The sequence below is a fragment of the Eumetopias jubatus genome, unplaced genomic scaffold (genome assembly GCF_037043125.1).
Source record: "Eumetopias jubatus isolate StellerSeaLion01/CBP00866 unplaced genomic scaffold, mEumJub1_p1.0 scaffold_3, whole genome shotgun sequence".
Taxonomy (NCBI): Eukaryota; Metazoa; Chordata; class Mammalia; order Carnivora; family Otariidae; genus Eumetopias; species Eumetopias jubatus.
Window position 1 is genome coordinate 192,134,959 of NW_028274809.1, and position 24,160 is coordinate 192,159,118.

General features: G+C 48.9%; 1 protein-coding gene across 1 annotated transcript in view; it reads right to left on the reverse strand.

Annotated features, from left to right (window-relative positions):
- The window catches only part of CARS2 (cysteinyl-tRNA synthetase 2, mitochondrial), a 44,143-nt gene that overhangs the window by 15,433 nt on the left and 4,550 nt on the right, over positions 1-24,160 (reverse strand). Inside the window, 5 exon segments of the mRNA XM_028087361.2 lie at positions 193-326; positions 12,214-12,343; positions 14,632-14,715; positions 16,887-16,992; positions 17,108-17,179. Coding sequence (XP_027943162.2) covers positions 193-326; positions 12,214-12,343; positions 14,632-14,715; positions 16,887-16,992; positions 17,108-17,179 — 526 coding nt within the window.

Sequence of the window (24,160 nt, forward strand, 5' to 3'; positions counted from 1 at the left end):
TCTTCCAAAAAGGCACACTCGTAACTCTGATCTGGAGAGGTTCACATCCAGCTGCTTCAGACTCAAACACTGGGAGAGCCAACTCTGTTTCTTCACCGATTGGAGCCATGCACTTGCAAATGGAGCAGTTTCACCAATAAAGAAAATCAAAAGAACCAAAATAGAACAAATTAACACGAAGTCATGACTTACCAGAATGCAGAAAATAATTTCCCCACTGCCTGCACTGATGGAAGGCCTCACACTGGGCGATTTCGTTCTCGTGATGTGGAAAGGCCAGATCGACCCCGCCCGAGTGGATGTCCAGCTGGCTTCCAAACACCAGACTGCAGGACAGCGTAGAGACATGGGTTAGTTCAAATAGCACATTTACAGTTAATCCTCCCAGGCTTTATGCAACCAGCAAATGGATCGCAACTTCAAATCAATATGCATGGTAATTTAATTGATGCACACAGAAACTCAAATCCTGTTTTAATTTCACGAATCTCTAATTCATAGCTTTACCTCCTAGTAGAGAGATTTAATTCTCTTTGTTCTGGATATAATAGATGCTTTTAAAAACATACAAAATTGGGGCGCCTGGGTGGCTCAGTCACTGGGCATCTGCCTTCGGCTCAGGTCATGATCCCAGGGTCCCGGGATTGAGCCCCACATTGGGCTCCCTGCTCGGCGGGGAGCCTCCTTCTCCCTCTCCCACTCCCCCTGCTTGTGTTCCCTCTCTCGCTGTGTCTCTCCCTGTCAAATAAATAAAATCTAAAAAAAAAAAAAAAATACTAAATTACCTTTTCTTTTAATAGGTAGAGTTTAGTGGTTTTCCAACTTTAACAAAAGAGCACTATAAAATCAAGAGAATTTTTACTATGGCTTTTGAAAATACAACTATTTAGCGATCACATATGAATAACAAGTAACTGAATTCAAAGCATCACATTTCTGCTCCAATGCTTGCGTTCCTGAAAAGTCTCATGACCCACAAAACTGTACCCTACAACTAGCAGAGCTGCTGGGGACCATGGGGCTGGCCAGACACTCAAAGCCTGTGTAACTCTGTCCCCAGAGCACCTGCGGCCTACGGGCCAGGCTGAGCGCCTCTGCTTTGGACAACAGTAAAAACGTAACCGTCAGCTCGGTGAGAACATGGGCCTGTGGGCACCCCGGGCAGACTTGGAGCTCCCAAGGCCGTCACCTGCCCCTGTGCACAGAACTCAGTGTACAGATGCTCGTGAATTCTCTAAACGTGGCTAAAAATAGACATTTCAATTTTTTTTTTTTTTATTAAGTAACCTCTATGCCCAACGTGGGGCTTGAACTCACGACTCCGAGACCAAGAGTCGCAGGATCTACCAACAGAGCCAGCCAGGCGCCCCCAAAATGGACATTTCCAAAGATGCCACAGCCTCACTGAGATCCCTTCCTGCTGACTCCCACTGGTCTGGCTTTAGAAAGACACGTCCACATTGGCCACACCAGTGGTGGCAGGAACGCACCAGGCCGCTAATACACATCCTTGGTGACGGGCTTTAGAGAGTCTCTGAGTCCCTGAAGTTCAAGCGGCACGAAAGGAGCGTGAGACCGTAGGGGCAGGGCCAGGGAGGAGAGCAGAGGGCCTCGTTTGTTTCTGTCTGTAATGAGTGATTCATTTTTACAAAGATCTGAAACAAAGCTGACACTGTGAGTACTTAACAAAGCTAAATGGTGAGGGCACCTGGCTGTCTCAGTCTGACTCTTGATCTCGGGGTCACGAGTTCCAACCCCACGTTGGACATAGAGGTTACCTGAAAAAATAAAGCTAAACTGGGTCTATGGTGTTCATTAGATTAGTCTCTACCTTATCTGTAAGTTAGACCTGTTTGAAAACAAGAGAACACCAAGAAGGAATACAAGTCTATTTTCATTATTTAGAGTTCAGCAAAAACATTTAATGGTAACGTTACATTTGAAATTTACTAAATCTTTTCTACCTACTGTAGAGAAATTATTTGAATCTACAAAATATCTTTTTACAATCCAATATATTCCCCACGTTGCTCTTAAGTCAAAAGTATTTATAAACACACATAAGTGTGTGCAGTAGGGACTGAGGGCTGGACATGGTTTTTTAATGCAAAGCTGGGCCCTGCTTCGTGACGTCTCAGGAATTCCCGGTGCGTTTCCAGAAGAGTCCTATCGACATCACCACAGGTGAGGGCAGTAGGGGAGGCCTGGTGGGAAATGTAGCGCCCCTCCTAGGTCCTCAGTAGAACAAACAGGACTTGGGTAGGCAGGTCATGGAGCACGAGGCCCTCCCACCTGGGGAGGGAGGGTCCACTCAGTGTCCACTGAGGAGAAACCAGCCTGGGGCACAGCACTCTCCTAGGACAGTTACTCCTGATGCGCACGCTCAGACTCGGCCAGCAAACAGCACCACAGGCGATGACCGACTGGGGAACCGGGTTTGCTGATCTTCAAGTTTGGGTGTAGCCAGTAGTCTGAAATGTTCATCTTCATTATATTTTCTATATGTTTCTAATCTTTAAAACTGTTCATTATAGTAAACATCTGCAATGAGCTGAAACCCATCAGATATGTGGAAATCATGCGTTACTAAGGATACTAAAAACCCTCACACCTCCCCAGACGGAAAATAAATGTACAAGGTTATTCACTGCAGGTATTTGTAAGAGCAAAACACCGGGAACTACATGCTCATCTGTAGGATCCTAGCTAACTGCATGACGGTCCGCCCACCCAGCACAGCACCACGACGCTGAGGCACAACAGCGGGAGAACCCTTACAGGCGGTTCTCAGGACCAGCGCTGAGTGAGAAAAGACCTTACAGGCCTGCCTCCGAGATCCCGCGGGCTCAGTTCTACACCACTGCAATAATGCAGGTATCACAATTAAGCGAGTCAAATGAACTTTCTGGGTTCCCAGTGCATACAGCAGTGATGTTTACACTACCCTGTAGTCCATTAAGTATGCAGCAGCATTGTCTAAAAACAATGTCCATACGCCAGTGAGAAGATACTTTACTGCTTGAAAATGCTAACCATCTTGTGAGCTTTCAGCGAACTGTAGTCTTTGCTGGTGGCGGGTCTTGCCTGATGGGGGCGGCTGCTGACCCGTCAGGGTGGTGGCGGCTGTGGTTGTGGCAAGCTCTTCACAGTAAGACAGCAATAAAGTTTGCCACATCAGTGGACTCTTCCTTTCATGAACGATGTTTCATGAGATGCTGTTTGATAGCATTGTACCCACAGAACTACTTCCAAAACGAGTCCATCCTCTCAAACCCTGCCACTGCTTAATCAACTCAGTTTATGTCATATTCTAAATCCTTTGTTGCCATTTCAACAATCTTCACAGTATCTTCACCAGGAGAACATTCCATCTCAAGAAACTCTGTTCTTTGTTCATCTGTAAGAGGCTACTCCTCAACAGTTCAAGTTTTCTCATGAGATCGCAGTGATTCAGTCCCATCCTGAGGCCCCACTTCTGATTCTGGTTCTTCTGCCATTTCCACCACGTCCGCAGTGACTTCCTCCACTGAAGTCTCGAACCCCTCAAAGTCATCCAAGGGGGCTGGATCAGTGTCTTCCAAACTTCTGCTCATGTTGACACTTGACCTCTTCCCATCAATCCCAAATGTTCTCAGTGGCATCTACATTGGCAGATCCTTTCCAGAAGATTTTTAGTTTACTTCCCCAGATCCATCAGAGGAATCACTTTCTATGGTGGCTATAGCCTTACAAAATGTACTATTTAAATACTCCTTGTTCCGTGGGCTGCAGAATGCATGCTGTGTGAGCAGGCATGAGCACATTAACCTCGGCCATCTCCATCAGAGTTCTTGGGTGGCGGGTACATTGTCAATGAGCAGTAGGGTTTTGAAAGGAATCTTCTTCTCTGAGCAGTAGGTCTCACAGTAGGCTTACAATATTCAGTAAACCATGTTGTAAAGAGATGTGCTGTCATCCAGGCTTTATTGTTCCACTTACAGAGCAGAGAGTAGATTTAGCATAATTCTTAAGGGCCCTAGGATTTTTGGAATGGTGAATGAGCATCGGCTTCAACTTAAAGTCACCAGCTGGCTGCATTAGCTCCTAACAAGGGAGTTACCCTGCCCTTTGAAGCTATAAAGCCAGGCACTGACTTCTTTCCAGCCATTGAAGACCAAGATGGCATCTTCTTCCAAAAGAAGGGACTTCTGTCTACACTGAAAATCTGTTGTTTAGCATAGCCACCCTCATTCACTGTCCTAGCGAGATCTTCCAGAGAACTTATTACAGCTTTTCCATCAGCCCTGGCACTTTTATAGAAAAGACTTCTTTCCCTTAAAGCACATAAACCAGCCTCTGCGAACTTCAGACTTTCCTTCTGCAGCTTCCTCACCTCCCTCAGCCCTCACAGAACTGAAGAAAGTCAGGGCCCTGCTCTGGATTAGGTTTGGCTTAAGGGAATGTTGTGGCTGGTTTGATCTTCTATACAGATGACTAAAACTTTGTCCATGTAAGTAGTAAAGCTGTTTCACTTTCTTATCGTTTGTGTGGCACTTTTCATTTCCTTTGAGAACGTTTCCTCTACATTCACAATCTGGCTGACTGTTTGGCACAAGAGGCCTAGCTTTCAGCCTGTCTTGGCTTTCGACCTGCCTTCCCCACTGAGCTTAATCACCTCTAGCTTTTGTTTGTTTGTTTTTAAAGATTTTATTATTTATTTGACAGAGACAGAGACAGCGAGAGAGGGAACACAAGCAGGGGGAGTGAGAGAGGGAGAAGCAGGCTTCCCGCTGAGCAGGGAGCCCGATGCGGGTCTCGATCTCAGGACCCTGGGATCATGACCTGAGCCGAAGGCAGACACTTAACGACTGAGCCACCCAGGCGCCCCCACTTCTAGCTTTTGATTGAAAGTGAGAGACATGTGAATTCCTCACTTGAACACTTAGAGGCCATTGGAGGGTTATTAATTGGCCTAATTTCAACACTGTTGTGTCTCAGGGAATCGGGAGGCCCAAGGAGAGGGAGAACAAGGCGGAAACAGCCAGTTCTGGTGCAGTCAGAACACACACACATTTGTTGACTAAGTTCATCATCTCACACTGGGGCACACGAACATGGCATGGTTCACGTTCCCCCAAATAATCACAGTGGTAACATCCAATACTACGATCACATATCACCATACCAAATATAATAAGAAAGCTTGAAATACTGTGAGAATTACACAAACACGACACAGAGACACAAAGTGAGCAAATGCTACCGATGCCAACTGACTTGCTCTACACGGGGTTGCCACGGACCTTCAATCGGCAAAAACACCGTATCTACGAAGCACAGTAACATGAGGCGTGCCTGTTCAGAAGAGCACATGCAGTCTGCAATCTCCTGTACACCCACCACATGCACACACAAGAAGTGGCGCATCTGGCCACCAAGAGAACCATGGGAAGTACCAGAGGAACAGTCTACAGAGGAGGATCTCCAGTGCATGCTGCTGCTCCAGAAGAAGAGCTGGAAGGTGGGCAGACCGAAGACTGAGGAGCCAGCAAAGTGGAAGCTGGGTGGTGCTTGATGGGTCTGATCCACAACCATCTCTGGGGGAGCAGCAAGTAAGAGGAAGGTGGTTCGGGGAGAGACTGAGAAGATGGCAGAGGAGGAAGACCCTAAGCTAGCCTCGTCCCACAGATACAACTAGAAAATACTCACATCCGTGTAAATAATCCACAGAACGACCCAAAGACTCACAGAACAAACTCCACAGCTAAAGGGAGAGAACAGACCACATCAAATAGGGTAGGAAGGGCAAAGACAGCGTCAGGAGCTAAAAGGGCCTGGCTGTCTGGAGGGAGCCCACGGGGGCGGGGAGAGGGCAAGAAACAGACTGTCATGCCGGGGAGCCCACATGAGGAAGATGAACCCCTGTATCATTTGGCTTTGAAAGCGAGAGGGGCAGAATTTCATGAGTTCTTACAACCAGCAGGACTTAAAAGCCTGGAATTGTAGGGGCGCCTGGGTGGTGCAGTCGTTTGGGCATGTGACTCTTGGTTCCAGCTTGGGTCATGATTTCAGGGTCGTGGGATCGAGCCTGGGTCAGGTTCCACCTTCGCTGCAGAGTCTATTTGGAACCCTCTCTCCCTCTCCCTCTGCCCTTCTCCACTGCACACTCTCTCTAAAATAAATAAATAAATCTTCAAAACCCAAAAGCAGGGATTTTTTTTTTTTAAGATTTTATTTGACAGAGAGATAGAGCACAAGTAGGCAGAGTGGCAGGCAGAGGCAGAGGGGAAGCAGACTCCCCACTGAGCGGGGGGCCCGACGCAGGACTCGATCCCAGGACCCTGGGATCATGACCCCAGCCGAAGGCAGACGCCCAACCGACTAAGCCACCCAGATGCCCCAAAAGCGGGAATTTTAAAAATCAGCGGCTAGGCTCTGGGAGAGCCAAGAGGGTGTTAGGAAGCTGAGTTCCCACCCTTAAAGAGACACCTGACAAATAGCCCTGGAGAGGCAGGGATCGCAAGGAGATCCCTCCAGAAACCTCCAGGGCCTAGAAGGCACCCTTTCCCTCCCCTGCTCCTCAGCACAAACACACAGCCACCTGTGCGAACCAGTGCCACACTGAGGCTCATTATCTCAGTTTCTTACACCAAGCGCCCTGCCCGTGCCGTCTCAGCCCCAGAGCTGCAGGTCCCCTCTCCCAGAAGACTGGCATAAAGCTCACCAACACCACATCTCCCAACGCATGCATTTTGTGGGGCCTCGATCCTGGTGGGGGTGGCTGGTTAAACTGCACCCCAGACCCACACACCCTGTGGAGCAGCCCCAGCCACCTAGTCTCCACAGCAGCTGCGCATCCCCTGTGGAAATGGGCCAGTGCCCCTTGTTAGAAGTCTGCACCTGCCCACTACCTTCAAGAGCAAGAGATATAGCTGACTTCCCTAACACACAGAAATAGGGAGTTAGACAAAAGAGGAGTCAGAGGAGTAGGTCCCAAATGAAAGAACAGGACAAAACCAAAGGAAACAGACATAAGTACTCTACCTGAAAGAGAATTTAAAGTAATGATCATAAAGATACTCACTGGGCTTGAGAAAAGAGTGGAGGATATCAGTGAGACTGTTAACAGAGAGATAAAAAAGAACGAGTGATGAAGAACACAATAAATGAAATTAAAAATATGCTGGATGGAATATATAGCAGGCTAGAGGAAGCAGAAGAGCTAACTAATGACCTGGAAAACGGAGTAATGGAAAGTAATTAAGCTGAGCTGGTGAGAGAAAAAAATTATGCAAAATGAGAATAGACTTTGGGAATTCAGGGACTGCATCAAGCATAACAACATGCATGTTATAGGGATCCCAGAATGAGAGAGAGAAAAGGGGGAAGAAAATTTATTTGAAGAAATAATAGCTGAAAACCTCCTGAATCTAGGGAAGGAAACAGATATCCAGATGTAGGAGGCACAGAGATTCCCCCAAGAGAATCAACACAAGGAGGTCCACACCAAGACACACAGTAAATAAAACGGCAAAATACAGTGATAAAGAAAAAAACTGGGGAGGCGCCTGGGTAGCTCAGGTCATGATCTCAGAGTCAGGGATCAGGCCCCACACCAGGCTCTGCACTCAGTGTGGAGTCTGCTTGAAGATTCTCTCCCTCTGCCCCTCCCCCCACTTACACACTCTCTCCCTAAAATAAATAAAAGCAGCAAGAGAAAAGAAGACAGTTACACACAAGGGAAACCCCATAAGACTATCAGTGAATTTTTCAGCAGAAACTTTGCAGGCCAGAGAATGGCATGATATATTCAAAGTGCTGAAAGAGGGATGCCTGGGTGGCTCAGTCTGTGAAGCGTCTGCCCTTGGCTCAGGTCATGATCCCTGGGTGCTGGGATTGAGTCCCACATCAGGCTCCCTGCTCACTGGGGAGCCTGTTTCTCCCTCTCCCCCTGCCACTTCCCCTATTCGTGCTTTCTCTGTCAAAAAAAAAAAAAAAAATAGTGTTGAAAGATAAAAAAAAAAAAAAAAAACCCTGCAGGCAAGAATACTCTATCCAGAAGGGCTGTCATTCAGAATAAGAAGAGATAAAGAGTTTCTCGGACAAACGAAAACTAAAGGAGTTCATGACCACTAAATGAGCCCTGTAAGAAATATTAAAGGGGTGATGCCTGGGTGGCTCAGTCAGTTGGGTGTCTGCCTTCGGCTCAGGTCATGATCCTAGGGTCCCTGGGACTGAGTCCCACATCGGGCTCCCTGCTCTTCGGAGAGCCTGCTTCTCCCTCTCCCCCTGCCACTCCCACTGCTTGTGCTCTCTCTCTCTGACATACAAATTTAGAAAATATTTTTTTAAAAAAGAAAAGAAATATTAAAGGAGACTCTCTTAGTGGAAAGGAAAGACCATAACTAAGTATGAAAAGGAGGAAACACAAAAGCAGTAAAAACAAATATATCTGTAAAAAATCAGTCAAGGGAGTCACAAAATAAAAGGAAGTAAAGTATGATACCGTATAGGTAAAACATGGCAAGGAGCAGAAAATGCGTTCAAGCTTAAGGGATCAGCAACTTAATACTGACTGCTATGTGCAGAAGATGTTACACAGAAACCTAATCGTAACCACAAATCAAAAACCAGGAATAGATATGCAAAAAATAAAGAAAGAAATTCAAGTATATCACTAAAGAAAGCCAGCAAACCTTGAAAGAAAGAAAGAGAAGGATCAGAGAAGAACTATAAAAATAACCACAAAACAAGTAATAAAAAAAACTCCCAGAAAACAAAAGTCCAGGACCAGATGGCTTCACAGGTGAACTCTACCAAACATTCAGAGAATAGTTCATATGTATTCTTCTCAAACTAGTCCAATAAATAGAAGAGGAACTCCAAACTCATTCTGTGAGGCCAGCATCACCCCGATACCAAACGCAGACAAAGACACCACTAAAAAAGAGAACTACAGACCAGTATCTCTCAGGCATATAGATGCAAAAGTCCTCAACAAAACACTAGTAAACTGAATCCAACATGGGGCGCCTGGGTGGCTCAGATGGTTAAGCGTCTGCCTTCAGCTCAGGTCATGATCCCAGGGTCCTGGGATCGAGTCCCGCATCGGGCTTCTTGCTCAGCGGGGAGTCTGCTTCTCCCTCTCCCTCTGCTCGTTCTCTCTCTGTCTCTCTCGCAAATGAAAAAAAAAAAAACTGAATCCAACAAAATATTTTAAAAAATCATTCACCACAACCAAGTGAGATCTATTCCTGGGTTGCTAGGGTGGTTTAAATATTCACAAAACAATCAACATGATACATCGCATCAACAAGAGAAGGGGTAAAAACCATACAACCATTTCAATAGGTGCAGAAAAAGCTTTTGACAAAGTGTAACACCCATTCACGATAAAAAACCCTCAACAAAGCAGGTCTAAAGGAAACATACCTCAACATAATAAAGACCACATATGAAAAACCCACAGCTAACACCATACTCAGTAGGGGAAAACTGAGAGCTCTCCCTGTACGGTCAGGAACAAGACAGGGATGTCTACTCATCACTTTCACTCAACACAGTACTGGAAGCCCCAGCCTCAGCAGTCAGGCAACATAAAGAAATAACAGGCTTCCAAATTGGTAGGGAAGGAGCAAATCTCTATTTGCAGATGACACGATATTATATATAGAAAACCCTAGAGAGTCCACAAAAAAACTGTCAAAACTGATAAATGAACTCAGTGAGGTCACAGGATATAAAATCAATGTACAGAAATCTGTTGCATTTCTATTCACTAATAATGAAAGAGCAGAAAGAGAAATTAAGAAAATAATCCCATTTACAACTGCACCAAAAATAAGATACTTAGGAATAAATCTAGCCAAAGAGGTGAAAGACCTGTACTCTGAAAACTGTAAAACACTGATGAAAGAAATTTAAGATGACACAAAGAAATGGAAGACATTCAATGCTCATGGACTGAAGAACAAATATTGTTAAAGCGTCCACACTACCCAAAGCAGTCTACACACTTAATGCAATCCCTATCAAAATACCAACAGCATTTTTCACGGAATAAACAATAACAATAAAGAAGAAAGAATCCTAAAATTTGTATGGAACCACAAAAGGACCCAAATAACCAAAGTAATCTTGAACAAGAAAAACAAAACTGGAGGGATCACAATTCCAGACTTCAAATTATATTACTCAAGTTATATTGCTTGTAGTCATCAAACAGTACGGTACTGGCATAAGTAGATACCATAGATCAACAGAACAGAACGGAAAACCCAGAAATAAGCCCACAGTTACATGGTCAACCTTTGACAAAGCAGGAAAGAATATCCAATGGGAAAATGACAGTCTCTTCAACAAATGGTGTTGGGAAAACTGGACAAGCCACATGCAAAAGAAGGAAACCAGACCACCTTCTTACACCACACACAAAAATAAACTCAAAATGGATGAAAGACCTAAATGTGAGACAGGAATCTATCAAAATCCTAGAAGAGAGCACAGGCAGTAACTTCTCTGACGTTGTCCATAGCAACATCTTTCTAGATCTGTCTCCTGAGGCAAGAGAAACAAAAGCAAAAATAAACTATTGGGACTTCATCAAAATAAAAAGTTTCTGCACAGTGAAGGAAACAATCAACAAAGCTAACAGACAACCTACAGAATGGAAGAAGATATTTGCAAATGACATACCCAACAAATGGTTAGTATCCAAAATATATAAAGAACTGATACAACTCAATACCCCAAAACCAAATAATCCAATTAAAAAATGGGCAGAAGACATGAACAGACATTTCTCCAAAGAAGACACAGAGATGGCCGATAGACACGAAAGGATGCTCAACATCACTCATCATCAGGGAGAAGCCAATCAAAATCAAGTCGCACCTGTCAGATGGCTATAATCAAAACCATGAGAAACAGTGTTGGCGGGGATGCGGAGAAAGGGGAACCTCGTGCCCTGCTGGTGGGAATGCGAGCTGGTGCAACCACTCTGGAAAACAGTGTGGAGGTTCCTCAGAAAGTTAAAAATAGAACTACCCTACGATCCAGCAATTGCACTTTTGGGTATTTACCCAAAGGATACAAAAATACTGATTCAAAGGGATACGTGCACCCTGATATTTCTTGCAGCATTACTTACAAGAGCCAAACTATGGAAGCAGCCCAAGTGTCCACTGACAGATGAATAAAGATGTAGTATATGTAAAATGGAATAGTACTCGGCCATAATCTTGCCATTTCCAACAACATGGATGGATCTAGAGAGCATAATGGTGAGCAAAGTAAGTCAGAGAAAGACAAATACCTAAGTACAGAAAACACACTGACGACCCCTCGAGGGGCGGAGAGTGGGGGCAGGGGCACAGGCATGGGCATTAAGAGCACACCATCACGATGGGCACCGGGTAATGGACAGAACCGCTGGCTCACTACACTGCACACCTGAAACTAACATAACACTATTTTTTTTTTACGATTTTATTTATGTATCTGACAGAGCACACAAGCAGGGGGGGCGGCAGAGGGAGAGGGGGCAGGCTTCCCGCGGAGCAGGGAGCCCGATGCGGGGCTCGATCCCAGGACCCGGGATCAGGACCTGAGCCGAAGGCAGACGCTTAACGACTGAGTCCCCCAGGCGCCCCTATAACACTTTATGTTAACTACCCTGGAAGTAAAATTAAAACCTTAATATAAAATAAAAAGAGGAAGGTGGTCCTGTCCCTGAGGGGCCTTTCCCTACACCCACCACCGAGGAAAGACAGAAGCACAGCGGAACTGTCCTGTGCGTGACAATCAAGAACCGAACTGCGAAGCAGGCCTTTCTGCTAAAAAGGACAGGGAGGGGGCGCAGGGGAGGGGGCGCCTGCGGGGCTCAGTTGTTCAGCGTCTGCCTGCGGCTCAGGTCGTGATCCCGGGGTCCTGGGATCGAGCCCCACGTTGGGGTCCCTGCTCAGAGGGGAGCCTGCTTCTCCCTCTCCCTCTGCCCCTTCCCCCTGCTCCTCTCTCTCTACCAAATAAATAAATAAAATCTTCAAAAATAAATAAATAAAAATAAAAAGGACAGGCAGTTGATGCTGGAAAGGTAAGCGGCTTGGTCAGGGTCTGGTTTCCCTAGGGAGCCTGGCGCCTCCTCTCCCAGCCCCACCGCCGGGCGGCTGGCACACCCACCCCCTCTGCTGGCCAAGTGGGGCACTGCGTGAGCTTGCACAGAACACAAAACCTTACCTTGAGATGGTGGAACATTCGATGTGCCAGCCCGGTCTTCCCTTTCCCCAAGGAGAGGCCCAAAATACCTCCTGGGGTTTGGCCACCTTCCACAGGGCAAAGTCGCTGGCATGCCGCTTGTCGGAATCAACTGCCAACAGCAAATGATCGATCAGGGGCAAGAATCTACAAAGGCAGACCCACACAGCACGGCCATGACGTCCCCAAGAGGCTGGCTGCCCCTTCCAGCGCGTGACCTCACGCTACTCTTCTCCCCCCGTGACGGCCGGAAGGACCACCCAACACCTTTATCTAAGTCACGGCGAGGCCAGTTTCAGCAAGCAGAAGAGCCGAGATTTCGCACCGCGAACGCTGATGCTTCTTCCTAGGGACGCACTGAGCTGAGCTGTCTGCCTTCCTTATTCTCCTCCTGAGAAAGCTAGGTATGCCAGCAGGTGAGTTTCAGGGCACCTTCTCCCCCAGAAAGACAACTACACAGAGTACCAATGACACTGGAGGAGCAAGAGAACCCAGAAGAGGGGGGTTAGGGGACGGTACCCGGTTGTATGAGCCGGTACTGGGCTCTCTCTGCTCCAAAACTTGGTGCGGCCATGGTGTCCTGACAGGTGAGTGGATACACCAACTGCGCTGCATCGGACAGGGGACTATTACTCAGCACTAAAAGGAAACGAGCTATCAAGCCATAAAGAGACACGGAAGGTGGCTAAATCCACGGTCCCCGAGGGGCTCTGCCCTTGCCTGGGTCCCCATGGGACCTGGTGGCTTAAATGCACACTTTCACTTAAATGTGTATTCAGTGAAAAAAGCCAGTCTGAAAAAGGCCACCGAGTGTACGATTCTAACTTTATGGCATTCTAGAAAAGGCAAAACTATGCAGACAGTAAGAGATCATGGGTTGCCAGGGGTGAGGAGGGAGGGGCGTGAGCAGCTGCAGCACAGGGGAGGGCTGAGGGCCGTGAAGCGACTCCGTGACACGTGTCGTTACATATTTATCCAACCCAAGAATATACATCACCAAGCGTGAACCCTCATATACACCATGGACTCAGGGTGATGACGTGTCCATACAGGTCATCCGCTGTGACAGATGTCCCATTCTGGCGCGTGACGTTCATAACAGGAAGGCTGTGTGTGAGTAGGGTCAGGGGAATGTGGGACATCTCTGCTCCTAACCCTCAACTTCGCTGTGAACCTAAAAGTGCCCTAAAATAAAGTCTATTTTCTTTTAAAGATTTATTTATTTGAGAGAGAGAGAGAAAAACTCAAGCAGCCTCCCTGCTGAGCATGGAGTCCGACACGGGGCTGGATCTCACGACCCTGAGATCATGACCTGAGCCGAAACCAAGAGTCAGGCGCCTAACTGACTGCACCACCGAGGCGCCCCTAAAGTCTACTAAAACACAAAAGCGTCGCTGATGCTAGAACATGTGTCTCAGAAACATGTCCTCTGCTTCCCTAGGGCACAGAGGCAAACCCACACGTGTGCGGTCTAGCAGCGCTCGGTTCTGGTCTTTCAGGAGGGAGCAGCATACTCACGAGTAAGAGTAACAAACACCATTTCTGAGGAGTCAAACAATACTGTTAGTAATTAAATGTAAACGGCATCGCTGGGGCGCCTGGGTGGCTCAGTTGGTTAAGCGACTGCCTTCGGCTCGGGTCACGATCCTGGAGTCCCGGGATCGAGTCCCGCATCGGGCTCCCTGCTCGGCGGGGGGTCTGCTTCTCCCTCTGCCCCTCCCCCTACTCGAGCTCTCTCTCACTCTGTCCAATAAATAAATAAAATCTTGAAAAAATAAAAAAATGAAAAAACAAATGGCATCGTTTAGACAGCAGAGGATAATGGTTAAAGACAGAAATTACTTGGGACAATTTGTCTTTGGGGTTTTTGCTTGTCTTTATTTGGTTCCCTTAAATAGTATTTTTTTTTAATTTAAAATTTTTTTAAAAATTATTTTCCATTTACTTCTATGTATATACTTCTTCTCCATAAAATGACTTCAATCTAACAATCATTGGAACAGAATAGAGCAGAGGAATAAATTAAAATACACCAGGAATGTAATATATGGTAAAATACCTATGGGGACTTACTATACGGCAAACTATAGATGGAACTGAGTACGACAGCCAGATGGCGGAGAGCGTTAAAACGCGACAGCACGACTGTGTGCTCCCATGGGAAGCCCGTGGCCGGGTGACGGTGCCCTCCCCCAGGAGAAGAGCTGAGGACCCGGCAGGCGGGAGGACATTCACAACCTGCCAAGGGACTTCACACTCCGAAGTTCCGTCTCTTTGAAAACAAGGAGGGACATTTACAATACTGCTGGGATGGACGATCGGGCACCATCACTGGGTCTGAGAGGCCCAGCCTGCGCTTCAGACCCCAGACCCCGAAGTGGGAGGCTGGGGTCCACCCACCTGGCTCTCCGACGGGACCGGGGACCACACTGACCAGCTTGCCGTACTTGTCTCCTCTCGACTGCAGGTCAAAGTAGACGTTGCCTGTTTTATAAAGGTAATGAAGAAGTCATCATTTCTCTGAATCACCGAATTCTACTCCAGAAACCAACACTGCACTGTACGTTAACAAGAAAAATTTAATAAAAAAATCAGTTCAAAAAAGAATATGAACAATTACTAAAAATTAAAAAGAATTCATCATTTCTGAACCTTAAATATCAGCGTCTACCTAAGCATAGTAGCTAACAAGTAACTAGCATTTAAACACAGAATATGGCATCTGGCCTTCACATGGCCCCTGTGCTCCATCTCTAAATCAGAATGAACACCAGCACTGCTGTTTTGTAAGAGCACGCATCTGGGCACATCATGAATGTCCAGAGGTGGAAATGAAAACCCAAGTGTAAGATCTGCGTCAAATGTTGAGATGGTTCCTTTTAGCGAGAAGGAAAAGTGTCACCACATGCGGGCATCCAGCTCTGCGCTTTACGCTATGCACCAGCTGATAGAGAAACCCGGTCTAAGCCAGAAAATCTGCTTAGATCCCAGACGCCTCCACACTCAAGCACCCTGACCGAGGAGCGGGGAAGGAGGTGTTGGCGCAGGAGCCCCCCCGGGGCTGTGTCCCAGGACTGGGCCATCAGATCTGGATGAGGAGGGGAGGACCCCGACTCAGAGCTCACATGCAATCTCCGAGTACACTGGGGAAGAGCCAGGGGGCTACCGTGCGAGCAGCCATCCAGGAAGTCAGGACATAAGCAGCACTCTGGAAATGCCTTGTCTTTCACGGAGGAGACATTTCTCCGTACCTGTGTTCATGTTATCAGTTTGCTGAACAAAAACAGATTCTACACAAAGAGTTGAAAATTCATTTTTTTTTAAAGATTTTTATTATTTATTTAGAGCGCGAGCAGAAGCAGGGGGAGCGACACAGGGAGAGGGAGAAGCAGGCTCCCCGCTGAGCAGGAAGCCGGACGCAGGACTTGATCCCAGGACTCTGGGATCATGACCCGAGCCCAAGGCAGACGCCTAATGACTGAGCCACTCAGGCGCCCCAAGAGTTCAAAATTTAAATCACAGCCAAGCTTTTATGGAATTGTCACAAAGTCCAAATTAATGGAGTCTGTGTTGTCAACTTATTTTCATTGTATTTACATTATCACTATTAAAAGCTTACAATAAAGCACTGTCATAAAGCAACAGACCAGGGGCATCTATTGCTAAGGCGTGTTTGGCCCTCTGCCCCCAAGAGTCTCACTCTGGGTTGCTTGTCTCATTTCATGTCTCGTGGCAGTGGGACGACAACGCCTGTATTTTCCAGGGAAAACTCTAGTTCAGTCACCCGGGCCCCTTAAAAACAAGTTTCTCTTGGAGACAAAATCTAAATATAGCAAATATGGTAAAGTAAGAAAGCTGCAATCTCTGGTGTACGTACAGGTAACTGAGAAAGGCAGCGCCTGTTCCTGGGGACCCGGGGCCCCTCGCAGGGATCTAGGCGCACAGGCGGGACCCCTGAAAGAGCGGGGCTTACAGTCGGTAACCCGCAGAAATGGTGTCTGCTCGCACGCTTGATACTCTGTTGTTGACTTGCAACAAGCATTACAAGACACATCCCAAGTCTGGGCTGGGCATGCTAGTGGCTCATTCACCAAAAACGAGCGGTTTTTACGATCCCAGAAGGGAAAGAATACGAGAGCATGAACAGCAAGCGAGGGCGGTACGTGCCCGGCGGCCAGTGGGCACAGCCCAGGCACCAGAGCTGGGCTGGAAGTCCGCTTTCAGCCCCGAGCGGAGAAGAAATGCCCCGGGAGGGAGAAAGCTCGGTCGGGGTGTGAGGACGGGTGGGACTTGGGCAGAAAGGGCTGGAAAGGGCTGGAAAGGGGGAGGCGTGGCTGAGGAGCACGGAGACCCCAGCGGCAGCCAAAGCCAGGCAAAAAGCAGCGGCTCCCATGCCAGCAGCAGTGAGGTGTGCTGGAAGGACGCAATCAGGCCCACCCCAAGCAGGGAGCGGCCAGCGGGAGACCGGGGGGGGGGGGGGGTGCGCAGGAGAACGAGACGCGTTAGGGAACGGTCCGGCACCTCGGTCGGATAACACAGTGAACCAGAGAAGACAGTAAATCACTCGGCAACTCCAACAACTCGCAAACACATGTCCAGTTTCTCAAGGTCCCACTGGTATTTACCCAATGACCAGTTAAGTAACACAACCCCACCTTGTGCTGTCGGATAAGCGTGCCCGTTAGCAATGATTCCTTCGATGAAAGAAATGATCTGAGGAATATTTTCAGTTACCCTCAAGTACACAGTCGGGGGGAGAACCTGATGGAAAGCAGAAGAGAGATGACCTTCCACGGGTGGAAGGCGTCGGTCAGCCACACCGGCTTTCAGCGCTCAGGCCCCCCTCGCGGCGAGGAGACTCAGCTACGCCCTTCACCTTCAAGGCTGCCATGTCTTGTTTAAAATCCTCTTCATACAGATTGGCGAGAGAGGCAGGTGACACGTTCATCTGCAGAAAGACGAGGGGAGCAGGTCAGCAGGTCGGGCCCCCCGCGGCCGGCCTCACAGAGGGGCCTTTCGTTTTAGCTCCCAAACTCATTCTGGTAACTTAGCTAGTCACAAAGGCTGACTGACCCCGTTTTCTGGTTAGAGGGAAAAAAGGAATAAACAATGTCACGATTTCTGTTACATAATTCAAAACAAAACCCCAAAACACACAAAAAAGCCTCCGCTTTTCTAGGGCAAGGGCAGGCTAGCTCAATCCAGTCTACATCATAACCAAAAACTTGGGTTCCTCTCTTATCCCTTCCCCTCGGGGTGGGGGGGGAGGGCAAGAAAACCCGTCAAAAATACATGAACAAGGAACTCTCTAAGAAGTGTTTGGAAAGCAGCAGAGCGGGTGCAAACAGTGGGCAGGTGGCAGGGCTGGGGGGGGACGCAGGGGCACAGGCAGCCCCCGGAGACAGACGTCACATTCTGAGCGTGGGTCATCTGGGGGCACGCTCCTGCAGCCCCAGGGGCTGAGGGCACTGGCACATAAAACCAGGCTCCCTGAAGCATTTTTTACTTTTCAGCAGAAAAAAACGCTCCAAGAACAAAAGCAGGACAGGTATGGGACCCCGTGGAGCTTGCGAAGGGCCCGGGACTGCAGCCCCCGCCCCTGTGGCCCCGGAACCAGGGCTCCGCTCCATGGCCGACACACCGCAGCTCCAGTCCGGCAAGACCCCACCTTCTCAGTGAGAGGCCCCGGCCAGCCCCGTCACTCCGCGGCCACGCTCTTCCCCGCCCCGGGCCCCAGAAAGGCAATCATCCCAGAAACCGCGACCACCAGACATTTACTGAATAAATCTGGTGAACAAAGTGACTTTTCAGCTGTGTGGCCGTGGGCAAGGCATGAGCCTCTGTGCCTGGGGCTTTCTTTGCAACATGGAGAGGTCCCACCTATCAATCCCCAAGATTGCTACGAGGATCCGTGTGCATCTCGGAAAGACGACCGCGTGAATGGACAACGCTGTGTTCCCACCTCTGTTAGACACAGGACACCCAGCTCCAGACACAGGGATCTGCGTCCCCCTCCTGACACGCAGCGCCCCGCACACACGGCCTGCAGCTGGCTCCCTCCAACTACCACCACCGTCCTGCTGGCCGGCCCGCCCTGCGTACCAGGAGCCGCTCCCCGGGCCCCCTCCTCACGCCCTCCTCTTCTGCTCTGACAACAGGCCAGGCCGCTCCTGAGTACGGATCCAGACGCCAGACCGCTGGTCGGATGGCTGGCTACCTGCTGCCCCCGTGGAGGGTGCGCCGGCCTGAACCTGACGGAGCCCCGACCGCACGGGGGGGCGGGGGGCACTTCTGGACGTCGGCGACAGGACTGCTAACACATGCTTTCTCGCTGTACGTTTAACGTGTACGTCTCTCTTCTGAAGGAGCTGAACATCTCTCGCGGGTTTAGAGCCATTTATATTAAGTCTGTAATCACCACACCCATTTCTCCACTGACTTGTAGAGCTCTTCTTGTCGATTGGTAGGAAGTAGTTTTACATGAAAGAAATTAGCCTTTTATCTCTGATGTGAATTTCAATTATTGTCACAGTCTTTAACTTTATGGTTAGTTTATGTCCTATAGAAAATGTTATTTCTATATTTAGCCATCTTTTGTATTTCTCAAATCTTTTTCACCAAATGGCTCCTGGGTTTGGAAACAAATTTAGGAGAGCCTTCCCAGTATGAGGCTATAAAAAGTGCCCCAAGGTTCTTTCAGTAATTCGTGGTTCCATTTCTTTTACATTAGGCTCGATCTGCCCCGGATCTGGTTGTGAGATCCGCCACTCCTCCTGGGTTTACTTTTTCCCCCAGATGCTTACCTAACCGTCAACATCTTTTGCCAGATAATTCCTCTCTTCCCCATTGATTTGAAATGCCATCTTTATCACAAATTTCCATTATTTACTGTGTCTATTTCCGACTTCCTAGTGTGTCCCATTATCTGTCTGTACAACGTATCCACACAACAATGTTTAAGGTCTACCACCTTCACAGTGACAGAAAGTAGACTGGTGAAAGCTTGGGGGCAGGGCAGCAAAGAGGGAAGGATGACAAGGGGCAGAGGAAGCTTTCGGGGGCAATGGATGGAGATGCTCATCCTGACACTGGTGATGGGTTCAAATTTTATCGTGCTGTACACCTCGTATGTACTCAGTGCAATTTATTGTAGATCTGGTCAACCTCAAAGCTGCACCAAAAAAAAGAAAGAATATATGAAAACAAAAAATTTTCTATAGCTTTAAAAATGTTTTAATATTAGGCAGGACTATTCCCTCCTTAATACTCTTCTTTAAAAAAAAAGACATTATTTTTATTTGTCAGAGAGAGAGTGAGAAAGAGAGCACACGAGCAGGGCCGGGGGCGGGGGGGGCAGGAGGAGACTGGGAGAGGGAGAAGCAGCTTCCCGGCTGAGCAGGGAGCCCGATGTGGGACTTGATCCCAGGACCCTGGGATCATGATCTGAGCCGAAGGCAGACGTTTAACCGACTGAGTCACCCAGGCGCCCCAATACTCTTTTATAGACTTTTCCTGGCCGCATATGAACTCTAGAAATCACGTGTTTGGTTCTGAAAGGGAATGTTAGGCACGCGCACACACACTCCTCTAAATGACCTAGCAAGTACCACGCTGCCCTGCCCAAACACGCAAGCCCCGCTCCACAGGCGGCTTCTCCAGCTCACACGGAGGTGTTTCCAAACATTGTAACATTGTAAGTGGGATACCAATCTACTGCTGGCCTTGCACGGAGGAGTGGAATCATATTATAAAACGAAACCTTTTACTTTTAAATTTACTCTTTCGGCAGCGGGTCACACCATGTATCTGGACAGCGTGGCTCTCACTCTCCGAAAATCAAACTGCACGAGGTGGGAGCTGAAATGCGGTCTCAGTCTTCGATCTCAGGTCACTGTCCAACTCGCCCCGACCATTACAAACCATCTCAAGCTGCCTCGCCCGCAGCAAGGGCCCCCCGGCCGGGCCCTCGACACTCAGCCACAGCGACCAGCCTTCTTCCTGCAAAGGCAACAGGGGCCAGTGACCAGCAGCAGAGAAAGAATACCTTCGGCCTGGGTCACTCTGACACATTCATCCCAATTTTTCCTACAAAATGCGACTATGCACACGTACCACGCCTCTCGTAGGGCCCCCCCCGGAAATCCGCCGGCCGTTTTTATCCCTGACAAACTGTAACACTGTGCCGAACATCAAAGTCAAGGGAGAGATCCAGAAAAGTGTAATATTATAATATAAAATATCGTATGTACAAGCAAGTGCTGAAGCAGATGGCATGAAGAGCATTGCCATCACTTTAAAAGGTTGCATTAGATAAAAAATATCCTTTTTGCCAGATACTAAGAAACAGATGCGTTCATAACCGTGTTTCAGATGCACGCTTCATCATCTTAAAGAGATATTGTGAGAACGACTATTCAGTGCCATGTTAGCATCTTGCCATGTGACAGGAGGGAAATTTTCAGGTGTCAAAAATTAAACGCTCTCTATACACAGAATCTTTCAGCTAATTCTACCAACCTGTTCGTAGGCTAAGTATAATACAATTCTTAAAAGTAACAAGCACTGCCTCCTCGCGGCATCTGTGAAATCCTCTCAGTAACTTCATTCTCGCTGCATTTACCCTGTGCCGCCGCCCCTCCCTCCTGAAGTCCAACGCCCATCCTCACCGGCATCCGAACCCCTCCCCTTTTCCTTTCCCACCAGCAGGCCTCCAGCCTCCCAGCAGGCCTTGCAGCTCACACGTCCACCTCCGAGTCTGAAGATTCACAGCAGAGCCCGATTCATCAAGTGCGGGGACCCAGGTGCGTGGTCTCGGATCCCCACGGAGGGGGAGGGCTGAGGGCAGATGAAACACTCACCTGGGTCACCTTCCTCCATAACCAACGCCTCCTGCGGCGGTGTTCCTTCCAACCCCGTGCTCACCAGGCCAGAGACCACGGCCTGCTGGCTACTAGCTGCACCCTGCGCACAGCCACTGAGGGCCCCGTCCAGCAGGCCTTCCTGCTCAGCACCTCTGGGGTCAGCCTTCCCTCCCAGCAATGGCTCCAGACCCCTCAAGGCGCCCCGCAGGGACCATCCCAGCCGCTCTCAGGGAACAGCACAGCCCCTGCCTCTGCCTCTCCCCTGTCCGTCCTACCCATGGATCAGAGGACGCTCCTTTCTTCCTCCCGTTTGCTCAGAAGCTTCACTCTCGAATCCAAAGGCTGTGCCCCTGGTGAGTGGCTGAGCTCACACTGAAGTCAGACAGCCCTGGACAAACCACTCCAAACTCAGGCCCCCTCCTCCCGCGCTCCACATGCAGGATCCTGTGGGTCGGCCACCTACCACAAGCACTACCTGCCTGGGGACCCCTTGCCCCCTGCTGTCCCCTCACTTGCGGCTCCCCACAAAGGGACGACTCACCTTGCCCCCAGGGCCTTGGCTGGACCAGGGGACACCTGACCCCAGGGGCAGAGAGAGCAGCAGGGACGGTGATGAACCCCAGGGCCTAGCCTGCCCACCCTTCGCTTCCAGCCAAACACGCGGTGCCTTTTCCAACTCTAGCCACTTTTCCAGTTCTCCGGCTGTAGCCGGGTGTCCACGATTCAACCCTATTCTGACACAAACTCCCCGGGTCAGCGCAGACCCCATGGGACTGCCCCCTTCAGACACCAGCCACCATAGGTCCCCTGGCCACTTGAACTCCTGCCATGGAGTCTAAATTTGGGGGTTTGAGCTGAGTCACAGAACCCAGGAAAGCAGTCCACTTACCATCCCTAGTTTATGATAAAGGACACAACTCAGGAGCAGCATAGGGTGAGGGGTGGGGCTCCCAGGCTCTCCGACGCCGCCCTCCCAGCGCCCACCTGTGCTCACCAGCCTGAAGCGCTGAGCCCCCTCATTTTGGGGGTGTTTATGGAGGCTTCACGACTTGGGACAGGTGATTAAATCCCTGGCCACTGGCAATCAGCTCCATGCCAGGGGTGAGGGGTGAAAAGTCCCAGCTCTCGCCATGGCTGGGTCTCTGGGACCCCAGCCCCTGCCCTGAAGCCCGCCAGGGGCCCAGCCGTGATCTCATCAGCACACAGAAGACACTCTCCCTCACTCGATTCCGTGGGTTTCAGGCGCTCTGTGCCTGGAACTGGGGTAAAGTCCACACATATCTCTATGATACCACAGCCCTCAGCTGACCGAGCTCCTGATTTCTGTATCCAGGTCTGCGTTTCTTTAGGTACGTCACACTCACTCTGCTCTCCAGGGCGAAGCTCCCACCAACCCTGTCTGTGGGCCCGTCTCCGACTGTGTCCTCTCCACCACCGAGGGGTCTCCACTGGATGGAGCTGAGCCTGGCTAGAGCACCCCAAGAGTCTACTGGACAAAGTGCAAGTCCCCTGGGTGCTCCAGGCCCAGCCGCCCCCATCTCTCCAGCCTCACCCGCCAGCCCACCCACGGGCCACAGGAGGACAGCGGGTTCCCTCGCAGGCCTCCACGCGGCCTTTCAGCCCCTCCTCGCTTGCCCTCTGCCCAGATGTCCTTCCTGCCCTCACTCCTCACCACCCATCCTCTACTAATGCTAATTCTGGGCTAACCCCCTCCAGTGAGTCACTTCTGCATTCCACGGAGGTGTGACAATCTTCCCTGCACGTCCCTAGCTGGGCTTATAAAATGAACTATGTCGCCCACAGAGCGTCTCTCTGTGGGCTCGTCTGCCTCCCCAGATGCAAGCTCCATGAGGCCAGGACTGGTCTTCCTCACCTTTCTCGACACAAAGCCAGGCACAGGCCTGGCCCCAGACAGTTCGATGCGTGCTCAGGGACAGTTCTGGAAATGGAAATCGAGTCTGCTATAAGGGAGCATGACGTACTGGCTCAGCTGTTTAGACAAGACAGACCCGGGGGGCGCCCGGGTGGCTCAGATGGTTGGGCGTCTGCCTTCGGCTCAGGTCGTGATCGCAGGGTCCTGGGATCGAGTCCCGCATCGGGCTCCTGGCTCAGCAGGGAGCCTGCTTCTCCCTCTCCCTCTGCCTCTCTCCCTGCTCCTGCTTTCTCTTCTCTCTGTATCTCTGTGTCTCAAATGAATAAATAAAATCCTTTAAAAAAAAAAAAAAAAAAAAGACAGACCCGAGAAACCCCACTGGGTTTGGCGCCATCAGTAAACACTCTAAACCACCCAACTCTAAGAAGAAAAACCTTATTAAAAAAACCATTCCTCCTTGAACCAGTGACTCCACTTTAGGAAAAGTATTTAGCGAAACGAGACAGAATGAAAAAAAAAGATATTCACAGTAGCCCTATTTTTAACAGCTATAAACAACACAGCCAATGATGGGAAACTGCTGAACAGCCCCCATGCCAAATGCTACCTAGTTGTTAAAAAGGTAAATTAGGGGATGCCTGGCTGGCTCGGTTGGGGGAGCATGCGATGCTTGATCTCAGGGTCGTTGAGTTCGAGGCCCAGGTCAGGTGCAGAGATTAAACAAGTAAAACTTTACCAAAAAAAAAAAAAAGGGCAAATTGGTAGGAAACAGGGACACATGGCTTCTAGAAAATAAATCTGAGAGAAAGCAGAATATGGAAGTAACTCAAGAGTCCAAAAACAAGAATGGTAAATGAGAGTATCTCCATGTGATGAAATGCTATACGGCTATTTAAAAACGTTCAAGAATATTTAAGAACATGAAAAAAGTACTCAAAATATACTAAATGGAAAAAGCAGACTATAAAACATTATAAAGTGTAGACTGGTTCCTAAAAAAAATAGTATACACAGTTTTTAGTACATACATCTTCTAAAATAACAGAAATATAAAGCACTCGGTGTAGGTTTTTGCATAGATTGGATCATTTAACAATTACCTGCAGATCCTTAGAGATAATTGTTAAAGTTGCTAATTATAAAAACCAGAAAATAGGCTTAAAAATTTACCTATATTTAACTTAACCCCTCAGTT